Raw genomic sequence first — 16,091 nt, forward strand, 5'->3', positions numbered from 1 at the left:
TTTTATCACTTGAAATATATATTTATATATATATAAATTTTTTTTCCAATACTTTGTGTCTATGTAATACATTGAATAAAGATTAAATATAATCTGGAATGTATTTTTTTTTAATATCTTCACATTTTTTTTACATAAATATAGTAAAATGTACATAATCTTTCTGGTAAACAAATAAAATAATGATTATTATTTAAATATGACTACTATAATACACAACTTAACTTAATTAATTCGTAATGTACAAAGCTTTTTACCAACTTCAGAGCACCATAATCATTAATTACTAACTTACATACATATATTCACAAAATTACGTTCTTGATAACGTACTAGGATGGTAAAGAGTTGTATCGGCTCCCCATTCGAATGAACCGTCATGTGGACCTAATGTTACCATTGTACTAGGTCCAAGAGTACCTAAAGTCGTATTCGATTGAGCATTCATTATTCCTGGTCCTGAAGAAACAAAACTTAAAGGTGGACGAGTTTGATCCCGTAATCGAGCATGTTTTAGTCGACTTTTATACCTAATTATGACCGCAAAAATTGGAATAATATATTTGAATGATCTATATTACTTTATAATATAGAATATATTTATACAAATACTTACTTGGAATGCAAGCAACAAAGTGTACAACTTGAAATGATAGTAGCGATTCCAACAAGAGCTGAAATAATAAGAACCCACATTTGAGTAATTGATGCATCAGCTCGAGCAACTAATGCAGCACAATGCTGGACCTTCTCTACATGGAATTTCTTATAAACTTTTTTCAATTCTTCATTTTTTGAATCTGTTAATAATGATTTCATCTCTTTAAGATCATAAGCCTCTTTACCAACCATTTGGAAGCAAGAGCTTGTAGAAGAAAAATCTAATGAATTATCATCTTTTGAATAAAATTGGGTATCGTAAACATTCACAGTTACAGGTAGTGCTAAAGCTTGTTGTACAGCCTTTTCAAAGTCATTTAATGTTTTTCTAACTTCAACTGGAGGTTTTGAAAAAACGAACTTTAACATGTCACGGTCTCTTAATAAGAATATTCTCAACGTGATGTTCGTTTCTTTTTCTGGTATTTTAGAATTATTTGCAGTTATTGAAATTTCCATAAAACCATCTGCAAATCCTGCCATAGATCCAGTAGTTCTAATTTCTCCAGTTTTAGGGTTAAGAGTTAAATAAGGTGGAATTTTCTTCTTAGACAATGAAGGTTCAGCTAATGATGTAAAATATACTTCTCTCATAATATAATTAATTGGAAGAGCATCAGGATCTCTATCATATGCTTCTATTGTAATTAAACTTGTATCAATTGGTACATTTAATCTTACTCCTAATGTTATATTGTACTTTTTAAATTCAGGTTTATTATCATCGATATCAATAAGTTTGATCAAAATTTGCCTTTCTGATGGGTCTTGGCGATTATAAGGTTTTGGAATTACATCAGATTTTTTTACTGGATATTTATAGCATTTAATTGTTAATAAATAATGGTCATTTATTTCTCTATCTAAATCTCCTATAGTTTTGATGATAGCAGAATTATTGTCGAATCTTTCAATGGAAAATAGTCCGTCTTCATTTCCATAAATAAATACGTAATCAATCATTCCATTCTCTCCAATGTCTTCATCTAGAGCTTCAATTACGCCTACATAAGTTCCTATAGGTGATTCTTCTTCAACAGTCATCTCGATCGGTGGACTGTCAAGACTTCTTTTAAAATGTGGTTTATGATCATCAATGTCATTAACAATAACTTGTAGAATTCTTGATGCTTGTTGAGGAGGGCTTCCAAGGTCTTGTACAATTAAAATTAAGGTGTAACTATCTTTAATTTCTCGATCTAATAATTTTTTTGTTGTTATTAATCCTGTATCACGGTTAATTTTGAAAGTGTTAGCATCATTTCCAAAATTACCATCTTCAAGGAATTTGAATGTAATTTTTCCATTAGGTAAATTTGGGTCATCGGGATCTGATGCTACAACTTGAAATACTGGACTTCCAATAGTTGAATTTTCAGAAATAAAAGCAATTTCATCTAAAGTTGGCCTGATAAACAAAGGTACTCCATCATTACTTACAACATCACCAATATAAAGTATCAATGAAACATCTGTATAAAGAATTGGATGCCCACCATCTTGAACTCTAATTCTCATATTATATGGTTCAGTTCTACCTTTGCCGGTTAATTTTTTTTTTGAATATATTTCGCCAGTTTGATGATTTATTTCAAATAATCCATTAGCTTCACCTTCATCAATAATTTCAAAGTGAATTATTCCTCCTTTACCTTCATCAGGATCGGTAGCTGTAATATTAATAACAGAAACATTTACTGGAGCATTTTCAGCAATTACTGCAGTATAAGCAGTCTGATAAACATATGGAGGGTTATCATTAACGTCTAGTACATTAACAGTTACTAATACTCTAGTGGTTTTTTGGTCAGCTCCTCCTTGTGGAATATCAGATGCTATAACATAGAATCGTAAAACAGATTGTCTCTCTCGATCAAGAGTAATATTCTCAGCTATCTGAATATTACCATTAATCGGATCTATTTCAAATAAATTGGAATTTTCACCAGTTAACGCATATCGAACTTCTCCAAATCCTCTTCTAATTTCTTGCTCTGTTATTGAACTATCAATATCTGTAGCTTTAACATTTAAAATAATTTTTCCTGCTTTCGAATTTTCACGTTCTGATACTTTATATTCTTTTTGAGAAAAAATAGGACTATTGTCATTGATATCTTGTACATCAATAATAATTGTTGCTTCGGACATTCTACGAGTAATATCATAATCTCTAGCTAATGCACGAACTTTAAATTTGATAAATTTATCCAATAAAGATTCATAATCTAACTTTTTACTCAATACAATATTTCCACTTTGAACTCCAACATTGACATAGTATTCATCATCATCTTTTCTTATTAATTCAAACCTTTGGACGGGATGTCCACTCGGTTCTTTTGCTAAAAGCATTAAAAGTGTTGTTCCTAATGGTTGCTCTTCAGGAACTGTTACTCGAATGATTGGATTATTTGCTGACCATCCGGAATTCAAAAAAATTGGATTATCATCACGAAATGCTTGTATATAAACCGTTACTTCAGCTTTATCGACTTGGTTATCTTTATTGACAATCCCATTAATGTCTTCTACTTTTACTGTTAGAATTATTACAGCTGCTACTTGATAATCTAAAACTCGATTGACAGAAATTATTCCAGTTGTTGAATTAATTTTAAATGCAGTTTTATAATCGTAAGATGATGTACTTTTTAATGCCACTCCAGTCTTGTCTACTGCTTTTATAGGATCTATAATTGAGTATCTGAGTTTTGCATCTGAATCGGGATCCGTTGCTGACACTTTAAGCACTGTATCGTCTAATGCAGCTCTTTCAGAGACATATACCAAATAAGTTAAATTATTAAATTTAGGTGGTTTATTGTTAACATCTAATATAGAAACTGTGACTGTTGTTGTTGCCGTTTCTCTTACAGGAGTTCCAGAATCAACAGCATACACTACGACATTGTATTGTTCTCCTCCAGTTTCAAGATCTAATCGAGCATCTGGAGATACAGTTATAATTCCAGAAACTGAATCAATAACGAAATTATCTTTAGCACCAGATGCAATATAATACTGAATTAAACTATCTCTTCCGTCAGGATCATTTGCCATAACTTTAATCACTTCTGTTCCAGAACTTGCATTTTCTAAAAGTCTAGCTCGATAATTATTGGGTCCAGGTGATCCGCCTTTGTAATTTCCTCTAAAAATTGGTCTTTGATTTCCAGGAACACCAACTCTAATAAAAACTTTTATTTCAGAATAAAGAGGAGGATATCCATGGTCAGTTGCACGAATTTCTAATTCATAAAGTCCCCTTTCAGTATCGCCAGATTTAACTGGGTAATTCATTGTTATTTCTCCAGTTTGAGAATTAATTGCAAAAACATTTTTATTCATTCCACTTTGTTTCGTAATTGAATATGTTACTTTACCATTTCCATGAGCTGGACCATCAACATCAGTCGCTCTGACAAACATTTGAGGTTCAAAACTTATTGCTTCCTCTCTAATTGTTCGTGAATATTCTTTGTGTTCGAAAATTGGGATATTATCATTAACATCGTCTAATTCAATAAGAATATTTACTGTTGTTACTCTTCCACCACCATCTTTAGCTTCCATTGTTAATGAATATGATTTTTGAATTTCATAATCTAGAGTTTTTGCTACCCAAATTCCTCCCAATTTTGAATCTGTACGAAATTTATCTGCGCCAAAACCACGTAAAGTATAAGTTAGTTCTCCAAAAATGCCACTGTCAGCGTCTGTTGCAAAAATATCGCCGAATTTTGTACCTGGTTTTGAATCTTCACGAATAGATAGTTGATAGAGATCCTGAGAAAATTTTGGAGAATGATCATTTGCATCTAATAATTTAATATGAACTCTCGCAAATGTAACAACTCTTTGACTTGTCGAGGCTGTAACATCAAATTCTAATTCACGTTTTAAAATATCATCAACGTCATAATCTAAAACTTGTGGATCTTTAACTTTAATTACTACAGGAACACGACCATGAGCATTTTCAGGATTTACTTTAAAAGCTCTACTAATTCCTGGATAACCTGGTGCATCTCTTAATGATAAATTGAACTTGGCATTATCACCTACATCGTCATCACTAACTATCATATTAAGACCTAAAATAAAATAAATAATGAATGAGTAAATAATATTATTTAATTGAAAATAAAAATTTAAAAGAAACGAATAATTACCGGGAAGAGGTGTTTCGACTCCAATATCTTCTAATACTTTGATATGATAAAAATTTTCATTAAATTTGGGTGATAAATCATCAACGTCTGTTACAACAATAGTTACTATAGACGTGGTAGTATCTGCCGGTATTTCATCATTAATTAATTCTGTTGCTCTCACTTTGAAAGTATAAATTCCTCCATCATGAAGAATTTTTGCTTCTTCACGGTCCAGCGCAACATCAGTTGTTATTAAATTTCCCACCGTAATGTCTCCATCCTGAAAGGTCTTTAATTCAAAATGATTAAGGTAATCATCTTCAAGATTAAGTATGACATTACGAGATTCACCAGTATCACCATCTCGAGCCTTTATTGTTAAAACTGTAAAGCCTGGAAACATATTTTCTGGTATAGCAGCACTATAAGGAGCATTTAAAAAAATAGGTGGTTGATCTTGAACATCTAATACATCAACGGCAATAGTAGCTTTTGAACTTAGTCGTTTAGTAGAATCACTAGCACCATCAGTTGCAAGAAGTGTAATTAGATATGAACTTCTTCTTTCGTAATTCAATAATTGTACTAGATGTATTTTAATATCAAATTTTCCTTCAGAAATTTTATCAGTGGTAATGTTAAAAATCGAGCATGTATCATCTTCATTTGACATAGTTACACATTTGACTTCGACATCGGCGTTAATACCACCATCCTGATCAGTCACTATAATAGTATTTTCAGGAAGTAATAAACTACCAACGGTAGCACTTTCCGCTATTCTCGTTGCGTAAGGACGTCCATGGAATACCGGAGAATTATCGTTTTCATCTAACACAGCTATTTCTCTTCTTAATGATACGGTATTAGGTTCTGAACCTGCAATACCTTCATCTGTAAAAAAGATTAAAAATTTTTGATAATTATATAGATTTTATAAATATGCGTAAAAGTACATAAAAATATATATTTACCAGTAATACTTATGATAACTTCAATAAGATCTTGAGTTTCTCGATCTAATTGTTTTCGTAAAGTGACTACCCCGGTATCTCGATTTACCGTAAAATATTCTCCACTTATTGAATAATGAAGTTCAGAATTTTCAGGATCTTCACCTTGTAGTGTATAAACGGCAATCCCTGGTGGTGTTCCTTCAGAAACTGCAAGCCTCGACATATCACCTCCATGAATAAAATGAGGAGCTCGATTAATAATTTGAGCGTATGATGAAGTCATCAATACGATCCAAAAAAACAGGATCGTCATCATTGTTATCTAAAAAAATTGATTTTGTCAATTATATTGATAAAAGTAAATCTATACGTTTAAAAGAACATAACAGAATATTTTGTTGCTAAAAAGGCATATTGTGGTCAAGAACGTGCTTGAACAGCTACCGGTTTATTTCTTGTTTCTATCGTGCAAACCATTACAGAATAATCATACAGTAAACAAACCGTTAGAAATCAGACACCTTTTTTAGTCTGTATTATATTATTATTGATGAATAATTGTAAATTTTTATCATGTTAGAAAACCAAAAGACAAGGAACATACGTAAGTCTGATGGCAATCTGTTTTCTAATGGCTTCAAGGATATGTCTGTATTGTAATAATAAAAAGTAACACTGAGATTCATTTTCTATGTAATTTTTATATCTTACAGTTATTAATGCTCATTAATAATAATATATATAAAGTCAATATATGAAAGAAATAAACTGTTACAAATGTTTTAACAGAAATAGAAATAATATGATTTTTCGCATATAAGTAATTCTTTTACAATTTAATATAGTTGATTAAATAGCATTTATAGGTGCAAGTAGCATACTTAATTTTCTAACATAAGTTAATAAAGATTAATATAAAATAAATTGTTTATTGATAAAAGCGATTTTGAACTTATTTACTTTTTCAAATTTATTTACAAAAATATTGGACCGATTTAGTTAATCTTTAGTCATATAATACTGTTCATCGTAAAAACATCGTGACTTGTGTCTCGTTAATGTACCTGAATTTTTCAGATATTTTTAATAAGACTCAGACTCGTTTTCATTTGATATCTAATCTAGATCAGACCGAATCGAGTATGATTAACGGCATGTTGAATCTAACTGTCACGTTGCCACTCAATAGCCATGTCTTTTAATCACAGGAAAGAAAAAAAGAACCGTTATAAAACGGAGCATTACGTGTTTAAAGCGGAATTTTAAAATTCTTATTATTAATTAATGTATTAATTTCAGCTATTGTTTGTTATATGTAAGTAGTAACTAATATATGTAAATTATTTATAATAATTGAATTGATCAATTATTACTTTAACATATTTATGTACACAGCTCCTAGTTATAAAAAAAAAACTCACCACTTCATTGATTTTTAAAACAACTTTTAAATCACCTCATTTTTACATTACTTCAATTTTTTAAGATATAGTTAATAAGTTGAAATAAATTATTTAATAAAAACTCATTTTTAGTCAGATTTGTTGTGTTTATGTATTTATTTGATGTGTAAATAGTCAATCTTTGTAGATATTTAAAAAGATTGAAAGGAGAACTGGTGTTGATCAGGCAATGAACAAGCAAGCACTGCATCGTAAGAAGGTATGTGGCCTCAAACTAAGGGGAGTGGAAGGAATGAAATAACTGAAAGAAAAAGAATGAGGAGAGTCTACAGTCGATTTCTCGTAACTCTAACAGGTAACTGCGGATCTTACTATATTCTAGGTAGGTACCGACATCGTAGAATTATAGTTGAAAATAGATGAGGGAGAAAAGCGTCAAGTTGGTCACTTTTACAGCAACTATGGTTTTTTTATCTTATTTATATGATTGAATTTAGTCAATTGCTTCATTGTAATTTACTCCATAAATTACAGAAATGTTCAAATGAAATACCAGCCATGCATATACATATATCTATATATAAATCGGTAAACCTATTTTTATAAATTTTACAAATTCATTAACATACTTAATATTAGTATTGAAACGCGTGATTGCGTCTGGAGGTGAACTGGTTACTACATATCTGAATGAAGATCATTTAATTTTTCAATCTTACGTTATTTATTGCTTTTTTTGTTATTTATAAGGAGAAGGTTTGACCTTTTCAATTTTCTACCAAGACGTGGGATAGTCAGAAAGATCATCGCACGAACTGTTACTTCAACTTGTTGCTCGTAACGGTGAGAAGGAGCAGAGAAAGGCATGCGTTGTGAGTGAAGCTCACTGTAATATATCTCATTTGCTACTCCTGAGAAATACTGGACATTATGATCAACATTCGAAAAATAAAAGAGAGTGGAAATACTACCAAACACATAGTCTATTTCTCACGATGTTTCTTCATTCGGTGATTGTTTAATATCACGTTCCTATCATTTTATTTTTTCCTTTTCTTTTCGATAAGTAAAAAAAATAAATTTTAGCAAAAGATTTTTTTACGATACAAATAAGTCAAAAGTTAACTTTGATGTTTTGCGTGATTTTTATTTTAGACTTCCCTACGTTTGTTGTTAAATTTACTCGAGACATCTGGGCAATCAGTTGTGACGGTTAACCCGATTCATGGCCAATATATATTATCAAATCGTAACGAATTGTCAGATTGAATTGAAAAAAGAACATGAGTAAAACCCTTTTATTTGATCTACAATTTTTTACGCACAGCCAACAAATCTTTCGTGTAATTTCCAATATTTTTTAACCCTCAGTTAATATAAAACATTTTTTTTCATATATATATTCGAACATAACTTGTAATATAACGATTGGAATATCCATCGCTAATAGTTATAAAGAAGTTTAATTTTTTTTTTTGGTAATTTTTTAATTTTATTCGTAAGGTAAGATGTAATATACTTAAAAATTATAATATTTTGTTACCTAAACAATATGATTGTTGGTGTAAATAGTCTCACATAAGAAGTGAAAGTTTACATTTTTTTTGTAAGTTTATGATTTACGTCATTAATTTACTGTAATGAATGTTACATCTTCAAACTCCATACACATGTTTTATAATTCTTAATGATTAATTCATATAATAAATATTTTTCTTTTCTAATTAAAAATGATTTTCCATTTTTTTTATTAGGTATTCTCTAATGAAGCATTTTAGAAGATGATTTTTTTTTTTTGTATAAAAATTTTCTCAACACTAATTTCTAATAATTTATAGCCTAAATTCGTCACAGAATGTTGAATCGTTCGAAAGCGCATATGTTTACACATTGAAGTATTGAAGTTGATCATTCGAAAATTCATGAGTTAGTCATATGCTAATAACCAATACACACAGTTCATAGAAACATCGAAATAGTTATTAAAGTCAATATTAAAATGAATGAAACAGAGATGATGGTGAGATCAATAATTGCAAGTAAAAATAATTTAAAAGGCGTTAAAATAGTGAAAATGTAAAATAAATAATTTAATATTACTTTTTTTAAAAAAAAAAAAATTACAAATGGATAAGTAACATTAAATCCTGATAGTGTCATAGAAGTTTGATTAACACTATGGTTTCTATAGCAATTTATTATCAGTTGATGAGCAGAAGCAACATATGGTCTTTATTAGATTATCTTCCACTTGATCCTAGTCACAGGTATATCGTCGTCATCCTACTTACATCGAGTATTTTTATTTTTTTCCTGTTACATTTAAAAGTAAGTATTTGTTTTTAATTTTTCAATTAAGTAAAAAAAACAAAAATAAGTACAATTTTTACTTACTTAATTTCTGAAAAAATTTTTAAATTGTCTGAACTATAATTATATTTTATTTACATAACATGAATTTTTTTTTTTAATAATAATTATATATTTCAGTTAATATAAGCATTGCAAAATAATATTGTTTTCTATGATACATAATGAATTTAAAATGTTCAATTCTTAATAGAAAATAGTTGACATATACTATTGTATAATGAAGAAGAAACTATAATATTTATTTAAACAAGTTTGATATATTTATTGATAAATTTGCATATTGAATTGTTGATAGAGAAAAAAAATTATAGTAGAAGATGAAATATGAATAAAATTATTGAACCCACATTTGTTGTAAATATAATTAAATGGTGCTAATGATGTTTCTAACTTTTTTTCGAAATAAGAAAATAATTAAAAATTAATTATCATCAGCAAATCATAGGCAGTTTATTATAAGTAAAGGCAGAAAGAGCCAAGTCCAATCGCGCAGGAAACCTCTAATCCTAAAACGAGGCGTCTGCTTCTCGACGTATGGCACGCGCTTACAATGTATTGGAGAGGGGTGGAGAAAAACCGGGACCCCTTACAGCCGATAACAGGGTGAAGCTCTCATTCATGGGTACCCCAATACAAGAGGATATATAGAGGGGGATAACAAACTGGAAGCAACCCCCAATACTTCTCCTATATATGCCTCAAGAGACCCTTAGTACAAGCACAGTGACGATTCGTACCCCGAGTTTATCGGTTCGTCGTCGACGATTCAGTCATTTAGATTATTTTTTAGATGTTGCTTATAAGCATGCTATTTCGATTATAATTTTACTTTTGACAAATATTATAGTGATTTTTTTTTTTTTTTAACAAAAAAAGATATTGCGTAAGTTTTTTGTCTGTTGATTAAATAATTTAATTTACTTGAAATGTTTAAAATAAGTTGTATTTTTTCAGAATGTCATCGGAATATTCATATGGTAGCGAAAATTGTTTTGATGAACTTTCAAGTTCTTCAGATTCAGGTTTTGATATCAGTTTTGAATCACCAAAGCATGATATAATGTCAGTTGATTCACTTTTTCCGCCAATAAAAGAAGAGAAGAGAAAAAAAGGAAGAAACACACGATGCAAAAGCCCAACTCAGGTATTTCAATTCGGATAATCTTCTAAATCACATTTAATAACATATATTTGATATAATATTATATTAAAATATTTTTTTTAAAGTGAAATAGAAAAAAGATACGTAAAAATGATTGTCAATTATTATTTTTATAGGTACTGAGACTAAAAAGATCACGAAGAATAAAGGCAAATGACAGAGAACGACATCGGATGCATACTTTGAATGATGCTTTAGAACGATTACGTATGGCATTACCAACATTTCCTGAAGATACTAAACTTACCAAAATAGAAACTCTAAGATTTGCTCATAATTATATTTGGGCATTGTCACAAACTTTGGGAAATGCAGAAACTGGTGAAATTACTGTTAATGTTGGGAACGTAACAGTTAGTATCAGTGAAAACGGCAATATGATTACGTCTTCAACAGGGAGTTGCGCTGTAGCAGCACAAAAACGTCTCGGTCCCAGTCATCCTCCATATCCATATCCTCAAGAACGAATTGTACCAGAATGGCATGAATACGATTGCTATAGTGATCAAAGTATTAGCCCACCTATTCAGTATCAAATTTCTTGTTATGATCAACGATCACAGCAATATCCTCATCATGTTCATCTTCAACATCAACTTGATCAAACTCATTTTATGGGACCTAATAATTCCTATCAGTGTCTTTGAAATTGTGAGTGCTTCAAATAATTATAAGTGTCCAAAATGTGCAGTGGAATTGATTTGATCAACTACAATATAGAATTTAAAAACGAAAAAAAAAATTGTAGAATAACTTAATATTTTTATGACAATCTATTTTATTAATTATCACTTACATAATTGATATATTGATTAATCAGAATGTTATTTACTTTATAAGAGATTGCTTTATTTATCTACAGTAAAATTTTGAAGCTAAAATTTTATGCTTCATTAATTTATTGTGAGAATAATTCAAAGTACAATTGCATAGACTGCATCAATTGTATCATCTAGTCAAAGACTTTCTGCTTATAAGTTATATATTTAAATGCTAATATTGATCTTTACTACCATTTGTATGAATATGAGTATATAATTTTTAAATTTATTTATATTCTTATATTATATAATATACTTATTTTCATATTAAATAAAAATAAAATAAACGAACTATCAACTATTCCTCTGTCAGTGCTCTTAAATTAAATTACAATTAAAAAAGCGTAATTTATATATTGTACAGCATATTGTCTTTTTTAATAATAAAAGTAAATTTATTTTATTAAAAATAAATACTTTGAATAAAAAATATTATTTTTCATATTTTTTCGTTGATATAAATTTTCTAAGAAATTTCCTAAGGTTATGATGTGATTATGATTAAACAATTTATACACTCTATAGGAATGAAAAGAGATGCTACTGAATTTTTGCACGTGCCCTGGCACGTGACTAAAACAGTATCAAAATTACCACAGGCTAAATCACATCTTATGTTATTGTATTCGATCCGAGTGCAAAATTATTTTAATAAATCATTAAAAACATCATTTTTGTATTTAGTAAAATATGGTTAATGTTAATATTTTAGAATATATTGAAATTTAAATACTCCATTTTATAAATAATAGTTGATTTTAGATACAAAAAATTATTAATTACCAAGTTAATAAGTTATATTAAATTCATTTCTGTACATATGCACAAAAAAAAAATCAACTGATAGATGTATTTATTAACAATTAAATCGTATAATTTTTTATTATAAAATATTTATGATAAATTTTTCACATCGATAACAGTTTTTAGTGTTATATTTTGTCAATAGGCATTTTGGTGTGGTTATTATCATCGAGTGCACATATCGATCCATTACCATAGCATAAAACTACTGTTGCTCATTGTGTAGGGGTGCTGGTCTGTATAGTGACATACTGGTGGCATAGGTGAACCCTCTTTGAGGGGTAAAAATGACAGGACTGCAGAGAAGAATGAAGAAATGACTTCACCAGAGGAAAATAATGAAGGGGAGAAAACATTTTCCTGGTTCACGAAAATTCATGAAATTACCCTGACTAATTATTTTGAGCATTTAATCGATGATTAATAGCTATGATTTGATGGTACAATTAACAAATAAATACAGTGGCTATAAACGGAAGCAAATATTATAAAAGATATTCAAGTAATATTATACATGAAATTTTTTAAACGTAACAAGATTATTATTTTAAAGAATAAAGAAAAAATTGATGAGTATCACACAGTGTAATATTGGTAGATTTTAATCAAATATTTACTAAATGAGATAGGAATGAGAAGGGTAATTTTTGGTTTTCTTGTAATAATTGCATTTGCAGACTTATATCTTTAATTTTAAACGAACAGTATGATTCACTTTAAGCTATGATTTATAAAATATCTGTAATTTTGTACAATGTAGAATAGTATCGTGGTTTTGAGTTACATATTTATTTACTTTTTTATTTTGATGTATATTATTCTTCATTTTATCGTGAAAGGAATTTTTAATATTAATATTTCGCACAAAAATCAATATTACATACATGTAAATAAATAAAAAAAAATTCAGCTTAACTCGTGTGGCTGAGGTTTTCAAATGACAGATGTCTACAGAAAGGCAGGTGTAAACTGACGTACGCGTGCCAACCAACCTCCTGTCGCGCTGCCATTCAAAGCCATAATTTACTGAAAGAATGTTTTTAAGTTTGACGTAGCATTTACCTATTAAAATGTGATTTTATTTATCAACTATTTTATCTATTGCTCTATATTTACTATATTTATTCCGTAATTGATTACAAAAAATATTGCTTAACATTATCAATCGTATGTCGTTCAATTTAATCCGATGTAAAGTAGTAGAAATTTGACGTTTATGGTTGAGCTTAAGACAAATCGATAAATTGATGTGATTAAAAAAAAAAAAACATTTATATATGAATGTATAATAAAGAAAGTGAAAAAAATTTATTAGCTTACTAGGGTAAACTTAAGTCGGATTACAAGTTGTGTCTATTTTATTTGATATGGAATTTATTTACTTTTTTGAATTGAATTCAAATGCATTATCTATAGATGTTGAACAATAAAAAGAATGAAAAATTTAAAAAAGTTTACGATAAGATGCTTTAGTAAATATTGTAATTAATCCAATAATTTAAAAAAACTATTATAAATTCTATGATTTTTTATTTGAAAAACGCAATAATAACGTTTTACTTTAATTAATAATTTTATTTCATATGATTAACAAATAAACTATTTAATATGGAAATAATATTAATAGATAATTTAATCATAAATATGTGAGTGTTATTTGAACACTTTACACGTAGAGTTATACTACCAGTAGTAGTCAAGTGGCGTAGATTCTTTTTCTGTCATGAAACGACATTTCTACTCCCTGACATCCCTCAATGGCGTAACCAACGAATCACAGGATAGGCCTCAAGCTATATGCGGCAGCTCATTAAACACCCACGGCTCCCCTCGAACGATCCGTACCCTGATTTAACTATTGTTTAGTATGCTTTAGTATTTGTATCCCCTTACATATACAAACTCACACTACAATACATGAAATAGACTTGAACTGAAAGATTGGGGCAAAGACTCAACCATCTGTCCATACTTTTATGCACTTTATCGTTGTGTGTGTCCTACAAAGTACGAATTATACAGCGATACGTACCTTGATAAATAGTATCGGCGACTGAAAAAATTATTAAACATATTTAATATAAAAACAATATCCTTTTTCTAACAGAAATATAAAATTGGAATAATAAAAAATGAAGTTTTTTAATTTTTAGAATATTAAAAAAAAAAAAATGATGGTTAGAAAAAATTGAGTACCATCAAAAATGTATAAATGACGGGTATACTTTTTACACTGTGATAGTTATTGTTTTTTTTTAACAAAAATCAATTTTTTAAAATTTTTTTCTATAAATTTATGAACAAAATACTGAGTAATTTCTCTGATTTATAACTAAAAAATTTTTCCCAGAGGGTAAAGAAAGTTTAAGAGTTTTTTGAGAGGGTCAAAGAAAGCGGCAATAATTTGAAAAATATAGCTTTACAGTAAATTTGCGGGATCTTTGTCTGTCGAAAATTTCTCCTCTACTTATATTTAATGTGTAACCATATATGTTGGTTTTTAGTTTAGTAATAAATTGAAGAGATGCGGTATATCTTTGATGTTTTTCTTTGATCGAAAAAAAAATATGAATGGGCGTTACCTCGAAGGATTTTCGCGCTCTTGAATTTTACAGTATTAAGCATATACATACTATAGTTTTTATTATCGTCAATAACTTTTGAAATATAATTGAAAAATCATACTTTTCCTGTTAAATTTACAATATATTTAATAGCTATTTATATTTCTTAAAATTAAATGTATTTTATGATGCATTTAAAAAACAATAATATGATAGAATTTGTTTCAAGTATCATACGTTAAGTAGATGAGTATTTGAACTCTCTCCTCAAAAGTACAAATGTAGTAATAGTGTAAAAAAAAATTGTTATTGTAAAATTTTCTACCTATCAATAATAATAATAATAATAATAATAATAATAATAATAATAATAATAATAATAATAATAATAATAATATGTAATTATAAGAAGAAAAATACTTACTATACTCGGTGTGTAAATACGTAGAATCACACGAGTGATGTCAAAAAGGAGTATCGAATCGATTAGATGCGCTCTGTAGACCTCAACCACCCGCTCTTGTAATTTCAAGCTATTTAAAAGTGATTTAACATAATATAATGCTTACGAGAAAATGTGAAAATGGAGAATATTATTTTGTCACTATGAAACATTATTAGAAATTAAAAAGTGTGTTTAGTATATTTGAAAGTTTTTAATACATTAAATGTTAAATTTATTTGTTTTCTAGTTTTTTTTTTAATTTTATTTCTCGATAATATAAACAGAATTGTTATGAAGTAAAGTGTACTAATATGATAATTGAACAACTATGGGAAACATTTAACCGCAGAATATCCCGTCACGTGTCTGACACGTGTGTAACTATACAATTAATATTGAAACTAACGTTCTGACACTTCAGATGTATTCCGAACTGGCCACAAATAAATAGTTTGTCAAGTTCTATTAAACATATCTATTTAATTCAGATAATAATACTTGGACTTATATAGTGATACGATATCACTTGAGTGAATCCAGTAAAGAAGAATTATATTGGAAAATAATAATCCTATCACGACACGTGCTATTTAAAGTGTTATTTATGATATAAAAAAATTGAATAATACATTCTACATAGTGAATCCTAATATCAGTGATATAAATTTGATGAACTATCAAAGTAGTTTTCGTCATATAAGTATACTCTGTGTTATTAACAAGGATTTTACATTTATTAATCGGAT

At 28.6% G+C, this 16,091-nt stretch overlaps 2 protein-coding genes across 3 annotated transcripts; one reads left to right on the forward strand and one right to left on the reverse strand.

Annotated features, from left to right (window-relative positions):
- Nucleotides 1-71: 71 nt before the first annotated feature.
- On the reverse strand, nucleotides 72-7,410 carry Cad74A (cadherin-74A). Of its 2 annotated transcripts, XM_035094929.1 has the most exons (5): nucleotides 7,195-7,410; nucleotides 5,792-6,095; nucleotides 4,836-5,711; nucleotides 617-4,757; nucleotides 72-530 (listed from the first exon to the last, which is right to left on the reverse strand). In XM_035094929.1, exons 2-5 carry the CDS (start codon nucleotides 6,087-6,089, stop codon nucleotides 314-316), a joined length of 5,532 nt encoding a protein of 1,843 aa, XP_034950820.1. In that variant the 5' UTR covers nucleotides 6,090-6,095; nucleotides 7,195-7,410; the 3' UTR covers nucleotides 72-313. The 2 variants fall into 2 exon arrangements, with proteins under 2 accessions (XP_034950820.1, XP_034950821.1); XM_035094930.1 differs by lacking the exons at nucleotides 5,792-6,095; nucleotides 7,195-7,410 and having other exon boundaries at nucleotides 4,836-5,106; nucleotides 5,169-5,296.
- Nucleotides 7,411-10,292: 2,882 nt separating this feature from the next.
- LOC118073867 (Basic helix-loop-helix neural transcription factor tap) lies at nucleotides 10,293-11,433 on the forward strand. Its single transcript, XM_035094634.1, has 3 exons — nucleotides 10,293-10,432; nucleotides 10,504-10,693; nucleotides 10,828-11,433. The coding sequence occupies exons 2-3, from the start codon at nucleotides 10,505-10,507 to the stop codon at nucleotides 11,356-11,358; spliced, it is 720 nt and encodes a 239-aa protein (XP_034950525.1). The 5' UTR covers nucleotides 10,293-10,432; nucleotide 10,504; the 3' UTR covers nucleotides 11,359-11,433.
- Nucleotides 11,434-16,091: the final 4,658 nt, after the last annotated feature.

This window comes from Chelonus insularis, unplaced genomic scaffold (genome assembly GCF_013357705.1).
Source record: "Chelonus insularis isolate UGA/USDA-ARS -01 unplaced genomic scaffold, ASM1335770v1 contig_131_pilon, whole genome shotgun sequence".
In the NCBI taxonomy this organism is placed as follows: Eukaryota; Metazoa; Arthropoda; class Insecta; order Hymenoptera; family Braconidae; genus Chelonus; species Chelonus insularis.